The sequence below is a fragment of the Cololabis saira genome, chromosome 1, assembly GCF_033807715.1.
Source record: "Cololabis saira isolate AMF1-May2022 chromosome 1, fColSai1.1, whole genome shotgun sequence".
Lineage (NCBI taxonomy): Eukaryota > Metazoa > Chordata > Actinopteri > Beloniformes > Belonidae > Cololabis > Cololabis saira.
Genome location: NC_084587.1, coordinates 21,022,921 through 21,040,609, shown reverse-complemented (window position 1 = coordinate 21,040,609; position 17,689 = coordinate 21,022,921). Strand labels below are relative to the sequence as shown.

General features: G+C 43.7%; 1 protein-coding gene across 4 annotated transcripts in view; it reads left to right on the top strand.

Moving 5' to 3' along the window:
* Positions 1-17,689, top strand: part of bnc2 (basonuclin zinc finger protein 2) — a 168,468-nt gene that overhangs the window by 77,959 nt on the left and 72,820 nt on the right. For 3 of the 4 annotated variants that reach the window (XM_061717718.1, XM_061717711.1, XM_061717733.1), the window contains exon 3: positions 3,348-3,410. The exons of the other annotated variant lie outside the window; for it this stretch is intronic. In XM_061717718.1, coding sequence (XP_061573702.1) covers positions 3,348-3,410 — 63 coding nt within the window. The remainder of the gene's footprint in view (positions 1-3,347; positions 3,411-17,689) is intronic. 4 annotated transcript variants of the gene reach the window in all.

The window sequence follows — 17,689 nt, the reverse complement described above, 5'->3', positions numbered from 1 at the left end:
TTCTGTGAAGCCAAACTTTATTTTTCTTCTCTTGGTGTGTGTTGACATGTTTGCTCTGTTAATATTTACAATATCTCGGTCCAAGAAAGTGTTTGTGTGTCGAATGTGCATCAGTTGGTGTGTAATCCGAGGGAGAGTGAATGATTGTTGTGGTCTTGTTTTCTTTGTGACATTCCTTATGTGAATCCTTATTTAGAAATTAATTTATTGGAAACTTACCCCTCCTATAGGAGTGTATCAGAGTAAATGCTTGCATGCCTTTATGTTGTGACACACAATGCCATCCATGTGTGATCCCTTTGATTTTTATTAATACAATTCATGATTCCACTGTTCATAATTTTCTTTTGCATATAACCACTAAAAATAATGATATTTTGTGCATTTGTAAAACACACATTTTAGTTGGAGCTTCACACAACACCAGATAATTCATGTCCATGGGCATCTGAGGGGGTTACAGTGCCCCTTGTCCCGGACTCCTTGCACAGATGCCTAATTCTCAGTAATTGGTCTGTGAGGGTGTGGAGTTTAAAAGCAAGCAAAAAGCCGTGTTTTTGTGACCTGAGTGCCGATAAAGACTCGGGCAGAGGCACCCCTCTGGGAACGGCCTAATTAACTTCATGTGGCCGGAGCAGGAAGTCCCTTTGCGCGGCTGCAGAGCGGCTGAGGAGCCGCGGACGGACCGAGCCGCGCCTGGAAAAGTCCTGGTGATAACGGAGCGCTGCGCAGCGGAGGATCCGCGCTCCCCTCCCGACGCTGCTCGCCTCTTATCGCCGGGTGTTTATCTATGCTTGATCTGTAACTTTTCAAGTATTTACCCCCCCCCCCCCCCTCCTCATAACCCCCCCTCCCACCCCCTTTCTCCTGCACAAGATGGTTATTTTTAAGGGATTAAGTGGTTTTCGTTGGATGAATATCAGGCGCAGGGAAAGGGAGGAGGAACGAGGGTCCCGTCTTGAGCAATGCTCTACGTGTGCGCGTGTGTGTGTGTTTTGAGGGGGAGAAGTAAAGATAGTGGATGGTTGTTTGGTTGCAGTTAATCACAGCGGGACCTGCAAGCTCTCCGTACCATGCACATGCTGTTACGCACCCATACCACAGCGGCTCTTGCGCAACAGCTCCACAGCGGTCCCATGGAGACGAACTTGTTCTGTTTCCCATTACATTCTTTATTTTGAAAATGCAGTTTGAATCATTTTCTTTGACTCTTAAGATGGATGTGATGAAATCACAAACAATGACAAAAGGAACAACATACGTCTGCGTGACTTTTAAGAATTGTTTAATAATAACATGGGACTAGTTTCTTTTTGAAATAACCTAATCTCACCCCCAAAAAATGAAATTGAAGATGACATGGGGACTTAATTTTGCACCCCTCCTTTTTATTTTATTTTTTTTCCCAAGTAACGATCATACAAACTACTGATTCTCTGCGTGGATTAATAGAGATGGGTGGGTTGTATCGAGGCCAAGAAGTTTCTTTTCTCCAGCTCCACCGGCAGGAGCAGGTGGATGGGCCCCTGCGTTCTGTCTGCTGTCACCCCACTTTTGTCTCCCTATTTTTCTTTCTTTCTTTTTTTTTTTTTTTTTAAATAAACGCGCACCGTTGTTTCAATGTAATCAACCATGGGACTCGTTTGATATGTATTTTATCTCACATCATTTAAAAGACATATCCCCATGTTTAGTGGGCATGGCATAAATTCTCCGAAGGAAAGCCAGTTCCTTGACAGAAACCTCCTCATTGGAATCTAACCGATAATGACTTTGTGTTTGCCGAGCCCGGCGCACCCTGGGGTGTTGGAGAGGAATGCGTTATGGACTTGCGATCGCTCCCTCTCTCCCGTAAAGATCACCTGCTTGACACAAGAGATGCGGTGTTTTATCGTTGTTAGGCCCAATTATAGCTGATCGATACGCACGCAAAAAAGTGAGAAAGCTGCGGTCAAGAGAGAGACGCAGCAGCTGCGTAAAGGCAGAGCGCATCGCCAGGAACACACCTTTGGCAATACTGCTGACATCCACACACACGATCTAAAACTTACACACCAAACATATCTGCTTCGGAGGATGGCATTTTCTTAATTTAAATCCAGGCTTTAAACCACAGCCTCGAAGTAAGATGCAGTTTGCAGCAGGTGTCTGATCATCCCGGGTTATATAAACTCCACGAAACTGCAAGTAAAAGACAGCTTATTACGAATCAACGGTCGTAAAACTCGTCTTGTGTGTTTTTTGTTTGATTTTGATTGTCCTCACGGTGTTTTGCCTCACAAAAGAAACAGCAACACATGCCTCCAATATCGAAATGAAAACGATCTAAAGTCGAGATTAATTTAAAAATAACACTTTTTATATTTCGACTGCAGTTAATGGTTCAAATTAATTAATTTTGATATAGACAAGACAATATAATATTCTCTTGATGGAGTCAGTGCTGATGCAAAAAAACAAACAAACAACAAATGATAAATTAAAACGTTTAACGTCTCTTATTAAATTAGGATTTTTACGAGTCTACATTGATAATCAATCCGCATGCAATAATTATTTGTGCGTTTTATCCTCAAAACAACGAAAAGGCACAAAAGAAGGAGAATAATTAACATTTTTCGTTTAGGCCTCTTTTTTTTTCATCTTGAAGGAATTTTTTTTTTCTCAGTCACATTCCGGCAGATTCACGTCCTCCACAATCCACTTTAGTGTCAACACAAAAGGACATAAACTGCATGCAATTTAAATGAAATCAATTCAATTGATTCGATAAATATCTCTACCTATTTTCCGAGCTTCTTAACGTTCCGAAATCGGTGCGCATTTTAAACAACACTGCGAGAGGGAACTTTCATAATTGCTTTTTATGGAGGAAAAAAAAATACAAACATTAGTCAGGAGTTTAATTATTTCCCAGGCATTACGGAGAGATAATATTTGGAGCATTAATTGACCCGCTGCTCTACATGCGTGGCTCTGAATATCGACCCTTGCAAGTTAAAAACTCCGGAGTTAAGTGATACCACGGGCCTAATTGGCTCATCAGGGATATTTCCTCCACAACACAGCAGCCGGAGGCCGCGTCTTTCCCTTTTTTTTTTCCTTTTCTTTTTTTTCCTATTTTTTTCCTCCTCCGCTTCAAGTCGGTGGAACGTGGGAACTAACTTAAGGATTTGGAGGGCTCGTAAAATGTGGCTTCACCTCCACCTGGGGATCTGGAGAGGCCACCCAGGCTCAGAGCCGATCTCCGAGGAAGACACAAAAAAGAAGAAGAGGAAGAAATCATCAGCGTATGTTTTCAGTCTCAAACTACCTCTAAAATAGCCTCTTCCTTTTCTTTTTGCAAGGGTGCTGTAACGCGGCTTCCTTTGAAGTGCGACAGGTCGACTATGGGCCGAGACCTGGAAGAGGTACAGTGGCATTAAAGCCTATGACTTCTCTCTGCTCTCAGTGCTGCTGCTTCTTCTCACACGGAGTCTGATCACATATGAACACACTTTGTGGTGCAGAGATATGAATCAGAACATAGACATTTACTCCCAAATACAGCAAGAGTAGCTAGTTATAATATTAACAAGGACCACATAAGTCATCATGCATGACATTATTTTCATTTAGAATAAATTTTACTGCTGTAATGGTGTAAAAAAAAAAAAAAAAAAAAAAAAATCTCAGGCTTTCAGGCTTGAAGCATTTTCTTTTGGCCTCTTTTTTTTAGCTTAGCAGTTTAAAAAAATATGTTGAAAGGGAGTAAAAGTCTATGATGATGTTAATAATCAAGACACATTCATACAACATGTCTTTTTCCAGATAAAAAGTAAAACCTTGAGGCAGTAGCTTTATAACTGCATGCTTGTCACACAGCCTCAAATTACAAAAATAATATTTCACAATAAATACGTTCCTTCTTTAGTCGGTATTGTTTTCCACCTTAAATGTTCAGTTTGAACTTTAACAGTTTGACTTAATTTCTTCTTTTATTCATCTGTTATGTGATGTTTTAACATCTTTTAATTGTGTGTTATATTGCAGTCATATTGACGTTTTCCTTATTCCATGTAGTCTGTCAGTGCAGCGTGCAGCCTGCACAGTCCTGCCTGTCTGTGTTAATCCACTGAAGGTGAATGGTGTTAGCTCTCGGGGCATGATGACAGACATATTTGTGGAACAGCTCTGCTTTGTTTTGTCTGAGTGTAGAAATGGGGTAGATATTACCCTCTTCAGCGCAGATCACAGTACAAGCCAATCTGCCTATTAACACTGATAGACTCATAGTGGCGTACGTCTGTGTGTGTGTGTGTGTGTGTGTGTGTGTGTGTGTGCATGTGCATGCATGTTTGCGGACCTTGTTTTACACGGTGGGGTACAGATGTGTTGCATGTTGCATATGTGCTGCATATGCATTGCTTTTTTTTCTAATTTTACTATCGAGTAGGACTGCAGGGAGTGATTTGACGCATATGTGTAGAATTATCCACAGCCAGTGTGTGTGTGTGTGTGTGCGTGTGTGTGTGTGTACGTGTGGTTACATTCAGCTGTTATTATTTCCATGTCTGTCTTTGATGGGTCGTTGCACACGGAGCATATGGATGTCTATACGTCCGTGTATCTGGTGTCAAGTGTGTGTCTGTTTCTGACGCTGACATTTGTGTGTGTGTGTGTAGAGGCGTTCATGTCTGTGCTTTAGCCATTTATTTTTCTGAGTGGGTGGCTAAACAGTCATGTGCCAGTTGTGTGAGTGTATGTCCTCTGTGTGTGTGTGTGTGTGTGTGTGTGTGTGTGTGTGTGTGTGTGTGTGTGTGTGTGTGTGTGTGTGTGTGTGTGTGTGTGTGTTCCCGTGTGTGTGTGTGTTTGTTCCCGTGTGTGTGTGTGTGTGTGTGTTCCTGTGTGTTGGCTCTAGCTCCATGTGTATGCGGGTGCGAGGTGAAGTGTCTCTTGGCTGGCCCTGGATGGAGAGCTAGAGCAGAGCAGAGGTGAAAGAGGAGATTTGCAGAAAACACACGCACCACTTCCCCCATCACTACTTTTTCTCTTTCTTCTTCTTCGTCTTCTACTTCTACATCTCTCACTGCTTCTTCTCCTTTTCTCAAACACATTTTCGTCACATTCCCTCACCTGCACCACTTTCATTCTGTCTCTGTTTCACGACTGTCTTATTTTATAAAACTGTCTCCACCTTTAGTCCTCAGTTGCTAAATCACAAACTTTAATAGAGCTTTTAACTAAAAGGCCCCTGACATGGGACCTGTCTAACAGAGGAATCCTGCCACATATTTACACACAGAGATAGGTGTCTGAAGCAACACAGCATTTCTTCACATTTTGGAGTATTCTGTGTGTCAGCATTTGATCCGGTAGCTGATTGGAAGAGGTTTGAGGCTCTGCAGAGCTTAGATCTCACTCACTAACTGTAAAATTGTGGCAAGAAAACATAAGCAGCGCTAAAAAAAAAAGGTTACCGCGGTGTTCAGTCAGCAGGCATTTTTCTTGGTCTTGTGTGTGTTTCCTGATGCTGCGCGTGTTTCCTCAAGGCAGCATTATTTCTGCAGGAGCAACGTATGAGTGGAAGGCCGAGTGGGAAGGGGGATGCAGCTACTTGTATATTTACTGTACGAGTGCTCTATTAAGAATCCATCTAGCTTGACGAAGTGGGAGGATGCACAAAGTCCCATTCATGCCGTGGTCCCCGTTGTATTTACCCAAGAATCGACCAGGGAGATACGACCACTGCAACTGTAATAGTTAAAACTAGTTTACAAAGGTTTTTGTTTTTTTCTTTTCCAGTAATTACATCACCATGCATGCACTGTCATCTGATTAATATTCAAAGACATGTTTATGTTAATTTTAGTTATTTTTAGATTTAGATTTTTAATATAACGCATACACACGTTTGAAGCTTCTATTTTCTTTTCACTGTACTGTACATGGTCAGATGCATCAAAACGGCCCCGTGTTCAGACCCATTACTTCTTTTTGTCACCGTATTTTAATTGGACAGCTTCTGAACAAATTCAATTTTATTGTATTATATATCTTATGATTTATTTATTTATATATATATATATATATATATATATATATATATATATATATATATATATATATATATATTTGGTGCCTGATCATGTGCATTTCGGGTCATGGAGCAGCCTCTGTAGCTGTGCAATAATGCCCTGCAGGATGGGTAAGCACTGACCCTGACTCTGTATGCGAGACTCTCGGGGCAAACAGCGATCAATAAGCATCATGTGAGCAACACTCACGGGCTCCGTGTCAGCTGTTTCCTGTTTGTCCTGAGGAGATGACTGCCTCACCGCCATGGTGAATGCCTGAATAATGTGCAGCGATAGTAGAGATGCAATCATGGAAGTCAAAAAGGGGTCTCTTTTTTTCATATGGCAGGATGCAGTGCATTTGTGTGTGTGTGTGTGTGTGTGTGTGTGTGTGTGTGTGTTTAGGCATGGCAGAAACGCAGAGCCATCTGTAGTGAAATCTACTGGAGCCGAGCGTTTCTCAGGGACCTGCATATGCGTGGGCATGTGTATGGAAAAGGAAAGAAATTAATTATTTGAAGAGGTTTTTGGCAAATAATCGATAGAAAAACTGTAAGCTGAGTGGAAAATGTCATCACACAACACTGAGGAGATTCGTGCTCTATTTTGCGACCAAACGATTTATGTAGGTTTGAGTTTTTTTTTAATAAATCAGTGTGATTACATTCTTTCCAATAATATAAAAATGAGAAATACTTCTCAAAAACAGTTGCTTTATTGCAGAATAAACTAATAGGCTTCAGTTGGATTTCTGTGTTCTCGCCCTCTCTGTTTTTCTTACATCTTCTTTTCTTCGGGTGTCAGTTCGAGCAGCACAAAAGCTCCATTTTCACTCGGTTTGACTTGGTTTCAATCTCTACATTTCTTTCGAAAGAAGCCTGGTAGTTATTTGTCTCTGGGCAGTTTCCTGACGTGGGGAGAAGTCGCCGGTGTGAGGAGGAAATGTGTGTGTTTGAAGAGCCAGTCGCTCAGGATGTCACCACCCCGCCACTGACTAATGAGGTGGACATGAGCACAGGGCCAGGCTAGCGGCACACACACACACGCACACGCACACGCACACACACGCACACACATGCAGATGTACATGCACACTGATACGGCAGGAATGCAGCAGCTGTCACCCAGGTTTGTGCAGTTATGAAAGGGTTAAAGTGGAGCTGTGTCTCGCATGTGTGGGAGAGAGTGAGGTGGCATGAGTTATGGGGATACCAAGACCTGGGAGAGGTCTGATCTGCGTTGCTTTTGGTAACCAGGCCACCAGCGCAGTAGATAATCACAGATAAGTAACTGAACCAAAAGAACACGGAGAGGAGGAAACATCTATATTTTGCAGTGCATGTTGTATTTAAATATGTGAACATATGGCAAAGACATTATTCCGAGAAGCCGTTCTTTCCCTTTCTGCATCCAGAGGAAGGTGACATTAGGTGTGACCTGTGCTAAGTGACAGGAACTTGGGCATACTTTCACCATGGCTTCTCCCTTTTCCTGTTATTCCTCAACTCCTGTTATTTTGTTTTCTTTGGAGCGGTGCCAGAGCAGCGGGCAAATCGACAGCCTACTATTTTTACATCCGTCTTTAAGGACCCCTTGCTGCTGGCTCCGCTTGCTAATTTGCCCCATCAGCAGTGGCAACTAAGAAGAGCTCTCAAGGCACCGAGCCTTTCATTTTTCCGTTGGGGATGTGACAATTGCTGTCACTGTTATGTGAAAAAGCACTCTGAACTGAATTGCAACTATTATTGTTAAAACCATCACCGCCATCATCAGGCGTATTTATGGTTATGGATAATGATAGTAATTTTGTTCAGGGCTTGTAGTTGAGTCGGCCTCTTTCACCTGGTAATCCAAGGTATACTGTTGTTGAGTGTTTGCACTGCAGGCTTTGGATGTGCCGGCCAATTACCAAAGTTGTTGTTCAAAGAAAAATGGCTTTTCGACATGTAATAAACATTTCATGTCCTCGGCTCACGTGTGTGGCTAGGTGAGCACGATTAAATGTTTCATCCTTTAATGCATACGCTGAGCTCCTGTGTGTGTGTGTGTGTGTGTGTGTGTGTGTGTGTGTGTGTGTGTGTGTGTGTTAGTGGAGGAGGGGGAGGAGGAGGCCCTTTCCTCACTATTTTATGTTTCATTTCTTTTTCGCTCCCATGTTTTATTCTCAGTCTATCTTTCCGCTCTGCTCTGTTCTGTCTCCAGCTTGCCATGGGGATTTGATTGCCAGAGGCCCAGGGAGGATTTTAGGGAGGTTTTGGAGAAGGGAGGGTAGTGGTACAGGCTGTGGTAGGCGTATAGCCAAGGTACACATGCATACTGACACACACACACGCACACACACACACACACACACACACACACACACACACACACACACACACACACACACACATCCACTCATATGCATACACACTCAATCACGCTGAGTGTTTCAGGTACAGATGAAATTTTTCAATGTTCTTTATCCAGATTGTGTAACTGCTCCTCGACATTTGCTTTAATTTTACTCATCACACTCAAGTCTTCACCCATTAGCCACTTTTTGTTGTGAGCAATGTATTAAAGCAACATGTGTAAGCATTTGTTTGCACTCTCTGCTGACTTTGTAGAGATGTTTGCGCTGTTGGATTAATAACATTTAATGGCCACTGTTAAATGCAGCTGCCTTGGCATCCCACAGCCCGTGTTTTTCTGGCAAGCTTTGACTCTGGGTAGCATTTTGTTTTTTGTGACTATGTGTTGTATGTATGCGTGCAGTGCAGTGAAAAACCACTCGGTGTGTGTGTGTGTGTGTGTGTGTGTGTCTGTGTTTGTGTTTGTGTGTGGGCTGGATAGGAGAAGCATTGTGCATTGTCACAGAGCGTAGCACGTCTTAATCACATATTAAGAAGCGCCACACTTCACTTTCTAACAATCTGTAATGTCAATGAAGTCACAAGTGATCTGATTAGCCTGCAGTGATATGCATCAGCTGGCGTGACCCCCGTATCTGCTGGAAATAGCTGGGGGGTGTGAGGCCACCGCGCGTTGCTTTTGGCTCGACACGTTATTGACCTCTTGTGACTTTACTGCCGTATTTGAAGTGGCAGCCTCGGTCTTAAACAACAGGACAAAGTGAAAATTCTTGTTGGAAATAAGCAGATTTAGTCCAAGTTAAAAGCAGAAGATGTTTTTGTGTTGTTGACTCACCGACTTGCAGCCACACATGCACCACCGTCTTGCTTTCTCTGCACTGATGTTTTCTCTGTTAATGGCCTGAGCTGCCTCTTCCTTTGTCGGGAAACACATTCGACGATAAGTGCTTTGTCTGCTCTGTGATGTGTGTGACTCTGCCATTTAATATTTCATGGCATTTAATCCATTTGATATGTTTTCTCCAAATACAAAGGAGAAAAAAAAAAATCTGCCACTACATCAGGCCATTACTTCACAGCTTGCTGATCAGTTTACATCTACAATAGGTGGCAAAGAAGGATTTATCACCTAGATTTAATGCTACTTTCTGCAGCGCGATTGAAAACATAAATTCAGCGTCTTGTTCGTGGCTAAAACAAGGCCTCGCGAGGGCAAACGTGATCCTTTCTGCCTGATCAATGGGTGACCAGATGTAACTCAATAACATGAATAATACAGATATCATTAGCTCTGAGATTTGTCGGCGAAAAAAAAAAAAGGGGTGAAATGAGAGCACTTAAAGAGCAGTCGTGTTTGCAGGATGCAGCAGCAAGTAAAGATGTGCATTATGACAAAAAAAAAAAGGGGAAAAGGCGCCGACAGATTGTGCATTGGTCTGAAGGTGAGGAGGAGGCTCTCTTCGGAGATCAATTGGTAATAGGCTGAAGTCACAGAGGCGATTAGAGGCGTCAACTTGCCTGTGTTGTAAATGCTGTCAGATCTGTTAAAGGAAGCCTAATACCTCTCAGGTTGAAAGCTGTAATAACATCAACTGTAACTGAATCTGCAGGGAAGTGCAAGTCAGTCTGTGTGCGCGCGAGTGAGCGGAAAAGGAATGGGAGCAAGGCGAAAGTGTTTCAGTCTGTGCATGTTCCATAGGTGTGTGTGTGTGTGTGTGTGTGTGTGTGTGTGTGTGTGTGTGTGTGTGTGTGTGTGTGTGTGTGTGTGTGTGTGTGTGTGTGTGTGTGTGTGTGTGTGTGTGTGTGTGTGTGTGTGTGTGTGTGTGTGTGTGTGTTTGTGCGTGGGCGCCTGATACAAGGCAGCGGCAGCATAAAGGCGAGAGCCGTGGGCTTGCTCCCGGCGCTTTTTCGGCCACCAGATGCCTGTCACTGCTTTAAGAAAAAAGAGCAGGGGATGAGGAAGAGAGAAGGACAAAGACGAAGGGAGAGAGGAAAGGAAGGGGAGGGAGGGGGGGGCACTGCTGCTCAAATCATGTCACGTAGCGCTAATTCATCCAGCCTCATTAGAGAGCGGGAAGGGACCAGAGGGCCTCTCTCAGGACAGGGGCCCGGGCTCACGCAGACACGCAAAGCCACACACAGATATATGCATGCATACTTAGCTTTTCTTTGGCACATACTTACACACACATGCGATTTGTCTCGTCCTCACACGCAAACACTCATACACAGATGACACTGGCACATGGTGCAGCGCGGGGGCAGTTTGGGGAATAGAAAATTGCCTTCTCAGGAAGGCCCTGGCCAATTAAGGACCTGACCGTATTGAATGTCAAGTGTTAATTTAGGCTCCCCCTCCCTTCAGCGTCCCCCCCCACACCCTCACCCCTCAATTTCCCAGCAGCAGCGGTGGCGGTGGTGATGGTGGTGGGGTGTAGGTGGATGTGTGTGTGTGTGTGTCCCAGAGATGAGCAAATACATGTCGAGCCAAAGTTGATTGCCTGCTCCATATTATGTGTCGCAGGCAAGTGGCAAATGTGCTCCCGCCTTTTAGCCTTCCGCGTACCCCCCCCCCCCCCCAGGGACTGCACGATGGAAGGAGGAGGGGAGAAGGAGGATTAACTGTACCGCAGTGATAAGAATGGGGGGTTTTACACTAGGGAAAGGGGGTATGAAGGGGACAGAGAGACAAGTAGAAAGAGGGGCTGAGTCGGTTTGATCTCACAGGACTGGGTGGTGACTTTGATAGTCTTTTAATTGCTTTCATTTCACAGAGGTGATGTCCCTCGCAGACATTCTTAGAATAAATAATTTCCAAATAAAGGACGGGTTCTAAACTTTGCAGAGCCACATCTATAAACAAAACACAAATGCTGACTATAATTATAAGAAAAAACTTTAAAGGAACTCAAGACAACGGCTGTGAAGTAGACTCAGCCTTCGGGACACCAGACAAGGTTGCATCCGAGTCAGACTGATGGTAAATCCCCACCTCCTTACCTCCATGATCTAATAGACATCCACTTAGTCTTAATGGGCAGATTCCCTTTCTCCCCTCATGATGACTGTTGCACTCTTTAAAGGTGGAATTGCAGGCTTGTCTTTCCTATCAAAGTCCACTTTGCCTCCTCCAGCCCGTGTATCTTATGTCCACTACTGCTCTCGCAGGTTGGAAGGGAGCATTTCAAGGAAAATAAATAATGCTGCTTTCCTCTGATTCCCAGCGACACCAGATCTCCCGTGTCAGGCGACCCTCTGGTCAGCGAAGGGATCTCTGTTTTGCATTAATGCCGATGCATTTAAGTGAACATGTGTTCTGGTGCATGTGTCTGTGGCTGCTGATCGTAGTGATGTTGTGAAACCGAATAGAGAGGGAGAGTGTTGGTCATTCACCCCGACGTGTTATTAATCCCTGCTGCTGCTGCTGATGAAGACAGTGTGAGCCCCTTGCACAAGCACAAGCTGATTTTGCATGCATGCACTGCTGTCTGTTGTTTGTAAAGCTTGAAAACTATAATTCATGACACCAAAATGAGGAAAAAGATCTTTTCTCAAACATGATATTTCAGAGAAATATGAACATGAATGCACTTACAGTATCGTAGGTGGGAGAAACATCAAAAAATAATTGCTTCCATACTAATACAACAGGTAAGGTTATGTGTCAGTGACTATCGTTTCATACAGAGCCAGTTTTTAAGCCCAACATGTGTTGTTAAAATCTCTTTAGTCAATCCCTTTTAAGTGATAACACATTTTGAGTTCACAAAGGTGCGCAGTGTAACTCAATCTCTTACCACTGATTAAACAACCACATACAATCTTCCGTGGCTACGGGAAGAAAGAGACTGTTAAAGTCAAATGAGACCTGTGTTTTTGGGGCAGGGATCGATGTCGGCAGAGCCTATGGAGCTCCCGGTCAAACAGGACTGGGAACAGCGTCAGGCCGTAATTGATCGGACCTGGGGAAGTGAGACCCCAAAGAAAGACTTGTGAAAGATTGCAATAGATATGGCTAAAGGGAAAAGAAAGGCAGAGAAAAAGAGGAGAAATTGCGCGACTGGTGTTTAATCTCTCCGCAACGGCCGTTTTTCCATTCTGGATGATAGATATTGTAGGCCTAGTGTGTGACACAGATGGATAATGCAGGTGTCTGGGGTGATAGAGTTATAAATTAACACATTACTGCAGCTTAATGTAGACTACTGCGGACAAGCTCAAAGCTACACCGCCAACCCTCCGGGCTTGCACACACGTATATACACACAAGCACGGCTACGGTCTCACTGATGCGTCTAGCTGAGCTCAGGATTCGGATTGGACTCCTCAAGTGGCATTGATTCGTCAAAGCGCTGAATTAGCAGGAACAGTCCAGCTGCTGCTCTTTTTACTTTCTTTCCTTTTTTTTTTGTATTTTGCAATTTAGTGCGTTTAGCTTCTCTTCCCCCCTTCCCTCCGTGCCCTCCCTCTCAGTGCTTTCTTTTTCTCGGTCATTATACCATTCTTGTCGATCTGCTCTGTTTTTTCCGGTGTCCCCTCTACCTGTGGGAAAATCTGCAAGAGCTCCATTCGCAAAAAAATGTCTCCGGAGTTCCGTTTGCTCAATCACAAGTCCTCCAACTCTGCTCTCTCTGGTTGTCCTGGCTAATGCCTGTTTCTGATTTCCCCCTTCTTTGTGTCCAGCTGGAAGGTTTCACCTAAAGGAACAGTTGGTTTTTCTCTCCCTCTTCTTGTGGCCCACACGATTTTCGCCAGCCAAAACTGTTATGTCCCTGACTTCGAGACTGAAAAGGAAGTGGTGTGTGTGTGTGTGTGTGTGTATGTGTATGTGTGTGTGTGTTCGTGTGTGCGCAGCTGGGGATTGATATTTAATAACCAGACATACAGAAGAACTAACATCCAGAACAGCAACAGCCTGCACACTGTAAGGCCACACACAGTGACAAAGTGCTGAACTGCTTGCTGTATTAGAAACTCGCACATCTCCAGTGGATAGAGGCGATAGCTAATACATCTACAAGCTAACCACAGCGAATTCCGCTGGTGTAAATGTCACTTAACAACAAATGAATACCTCTGGAAAGTGAGTGGTGCTACAGTAAGGGTCACTGGTACCTCTGTCTGCTGAGTGTGTAGCGGTGTGTTTTACTTGGGCTTATGAGCTGGACAGACTGTCTGCTTTCTGATTCTGAGTCAAGGCCTCCAGCCAAGAGGTGCAGATTTGTTAGTGTCTGCTCCATTATCGCCCATCACTCTCATGCTTTTCTGTGTATGCGTGTGTGTGTGTATCTGCAAAGGAGAGGGATAGAGTGGGGAGTAAAGACACTGTCCCCCTCTTTCTTGCATTCTGTGGTTCAGCCCAAACAGTTAACATCTGGTGACCAGTGAGTGACCTTCTTCTGGCCTCACACACTCACACAAAGACACTCACACATAGACATAAACACACACTGAGAGCCGGACTGTGTCCAAGTGATGAGTGAGTGACCACCCCCCCCTCCCCTGCCGAGTGTCCGTCCCTGCCAGACCCCCCCGGTCCCTCCCCTTGCTGCCCCATGATTGGTCGATGAAAGGTTGATGGGTGACCGACGGGTCCACAGTTTAAAAAGAAAAAGCTCAATAGCAAGTCAAACTCAGTACTGACAAGTCTAAACAGCAACTATACACACCAACACACACAAACAAACACATTCAAAATGCCCCAAAATAAGCATTTTGATAGTTTAAGCTGCACTTCTTGTTTTTCAGCTATTTGCTTTGTCAATGTTTGCTTGATTCTGTGGATACACACCACCCCATGTGACATCTTTACCTGTGTCACTTTAGAACAACCAGAAGCTGTTCTTTTCTGTTGTGCACAACATAAATATCGGTATACAAGGCTTGTTCTTCGACGACCAAAAAACTGTCACAACTAGTCCACGTGTAGAGTCCGATGGTGGTTACATGTTAGACTTAACCGTGTTCCAAACTTTCATTTTCCCTCTACCCTGGTTAGGTCCTGCCACCTGAAATACTTTTTTTAAAAGATTAAATAAAGACTTTGCTTGGGGGCAAGATTTCACTTATTCACAAGCATCAATTCTCTCGCTGCCTGGGTAACTTATCCACCAGACATTTTGAAAAGATCCCTCCTTTTTGAGTGGTTAGATTAACCAAAAATGAACTATGACAATTTTTCATTGTTTAAATGATTTTTATAAAGATCACTTGTCTGATTGCTGCTTGAATATTGACTATTGCTTGTTGCCTTACAATAGAAAACTAAACATCTGATAATTCGATGAAGCTACACAGAGTGGGACTTTTCATTTTCTTGGACATAGCATAGACCAAAACTGTTAATTGCAGTATCTATGGCAAATACATTAAGAATTGGTTGTGTTCTTTGAAAAAGTACATTTGGAAAAAGCAAGTTTAGATGGCTGATGGGAAAGATCAGTCAAAGGGGGTGGGTGTGTCTTATCTGCTTAGTGACAGAGGCATAAAAAACAAGGTCAGAGGCAGAGAGGGAGAGGCCCATGCATCACAGGGCCGTGACATGCCAGGGTCACGACCTTCGTCACCCTCAGCTCCTCTCTGTGTTTTTGTGTGTGAAAGTATGTCAAGGAGTCGCCGTCTCTTTTTAAAAAGGAAAGGGAAACTGCGACTCCCGGTAGATGCAGTCTGGGGGAACAGGGATTGTGCGGAAAGCAGGTCGCGGGCAGGGCTTTTCGAGGCGGCGTGTTGTTGTGACTGCTGCTCTCTTTTCAGCTTACATGCAACACGCGGACAGACCAAGGGGGAGAAGGAGGAAAAAAAAGAGGTGTGTCAGGAGGGTGACAGTATTAAAGGGGATAAATGCAGTGACAGGGAGCAACCAAGTGAAAGCACAAGTGGAGCATCTCAACAAGACAGACACTTTAAGTGAGGGATAGTGAGCAGCCTTGGGACTGGGGGGTGGGGGTGGGGGTTAGAGCGGGAGTGCGTCCCTCGCCTGAGGCTGATGCATTGTGACAGTCACTTAGAAGGATTTCACTTCCCCTAAACTGTGGCTTGCAGGAAGAAACACCATAAGTTGGGACAATTACAGGCTGAAGGAGATATGACAGGACACATGCAGAGCCGCAGAGGGAGGGAGGCAGGAGGGAAGTGAAGCATGTGTGTGCGTGTGTGTGTGTGTGTTTGTATGGGCCTTTACATCTACACTCAGGGGAACACAATCACATAATCAGCTTGCATTTTGTAGATATATGTACAGCCCATACACTGAGCTGTCCAGTTACTGTGTGTGTGTGTTGTGTGAGTGTGTGTGTGTGTGTGTGTGTGTGTGTCGGGGGGGCAGGAGGTGCATGGTGGACAGAGTATCAGTGAGAGCTGGCGTTTTACTCCTCATGGTACAGTGTGTTACCACGCTGCCTCCCTCATTCCTTTGCTTCATGTCTGTAACTCAACCTGGTGATGAAGGCCAGGAGGGAGGGAGAGAGAAAAAAAAATACAAGAGACGGAGTAAAGCACTGCCAAATAAACAGACCCTGATTTATTATTTTCTTTAGTTTAATATTCTTTTCTTTGTGCATTTTAATAATGTCATTGCCTTGATAAGTGTCCCAAATGTTCTTTTCACTGCAGTACATTGTGTTACCCCTGCGCTGCGAGCGTTGCCAAGAATGTCTCTGTAATTTGGGTGTAAGTGGATTCCAAGAAATACACTTTTCCTGTTTCATTGAGTCGTTTTGCTTTCAGCGCCATTATGTCCTTTGTGTGAGTGAGGTGCTGGCGAAATTGTCTTTCAAATTTCCCCTGGTTAGTGTCTTTCCGCATGGTACGTACAATTACACTGCAGTTACTCACTGTTTTAATTCTCTTGCAAGTACTGCCAGCAGAAAAAGGAAAAAGGAGCCTTCATCTAGAGGAAAATACAACAACAGCATCCTGAAATACGAACGTATAGACCCCCTTTAATGTAGGTTTACCTAATTTACCGAACACAATCGTGATTCGTAAAAATATAGTCAAGTAAAGTCAAGATTCTGCTCCTGCATCAGTGTCAACACAGTGATTTTAATGAAAGTTGTCCATTTAAACTTTGGGATATTTTAGGCACATAAGATTACATGCGTATATAAGAATTAGCATGATTTTCAAATTTCCTCAATTTCATATAATTAGATGTCTGATCTTTACTTGCATCTGTGAGCTATTTCTGATAATACTTGTTAGGAAATCTTGAAGATAAGTGTTCCCTGGAATACGCCAGAGCCAAGGAGACACAGCTTTCCCCTGCAATGCTGCACAAACTTCCTGACATCTTCCCTTCTTGTGTTGCTCTCTTCTCATCAGTATGGCAATTGTGTTTGCTGAGCTGGCATCTGCTAGACTTCTGTTTGGTTCGGTCATTAAAGATTTAGCTTTAGCTCCCTTTCCTTTCTTTTCCTTTTTTCTGTGGATTTTGTTTAGATCTACATACACACTGTGCTGATAGTATGAGTGATGGATGGATGCACGGTTAGTTTTTATTTTCAAAAATTAGCAAATCTCACATGCGTTCCAGTTACTCATTACATTAATTATATTTGGGATACCTTCTATTGTTTGACCCAGGTGGCATCGTAGTCGTCGGCTTCTTTCTGATTAAAAAACATGTAACAACGTTTATTACATTAACTTATTCAGACCCGTTGTGTCTTTTTCTGCTTCTGTCACTGACATACTGACTTTTTCCCTCATGACGGCAGACAGAGTTCTGCAATTATCAATGTCATAATTAACTTTTGGCATCTGAAAACTCTCTAAAGTCAAAGTTTACCCTTCTGGTTTGGGCCTATTTAACTTTTTTACCATCATTACATGTTTATACAAACACAGCACACAACCACTTTTTTTTTTTTTTTTTTTTTTTTTTTTTTTAATTCCGCTGCTATTTTGGCATAAAAGCCAACTAAACAGTTAGTGAAGCAAACAAACAGGCTGGTAGGAGATTCAAAGAGTTGTGGAGTGACTTATCCCTATTTAACTGGACCTACATCCTGGCACTTGTTTGCTTTTGGACACAAAAAGGCTTCTTTATACTCCTTAGTGCACACCACCCATACATCCTTGCAGCAGTCCTTACCCGTGACAGAGGTCAAAAGGTTGTGGCCTCAGGCCTTCTTTGACTCTAGAGTCAATAACGCGGCCGGGTCTGTGCGTGCTGAGCCTCGCAGTGATCCGTGTAGGTGAGAAAGCAGTATGGATTTGTATTTTGGCGGTGTTTATAAGGAAGTGACTAGTCAACAGATTATAATTTATGGTATGACC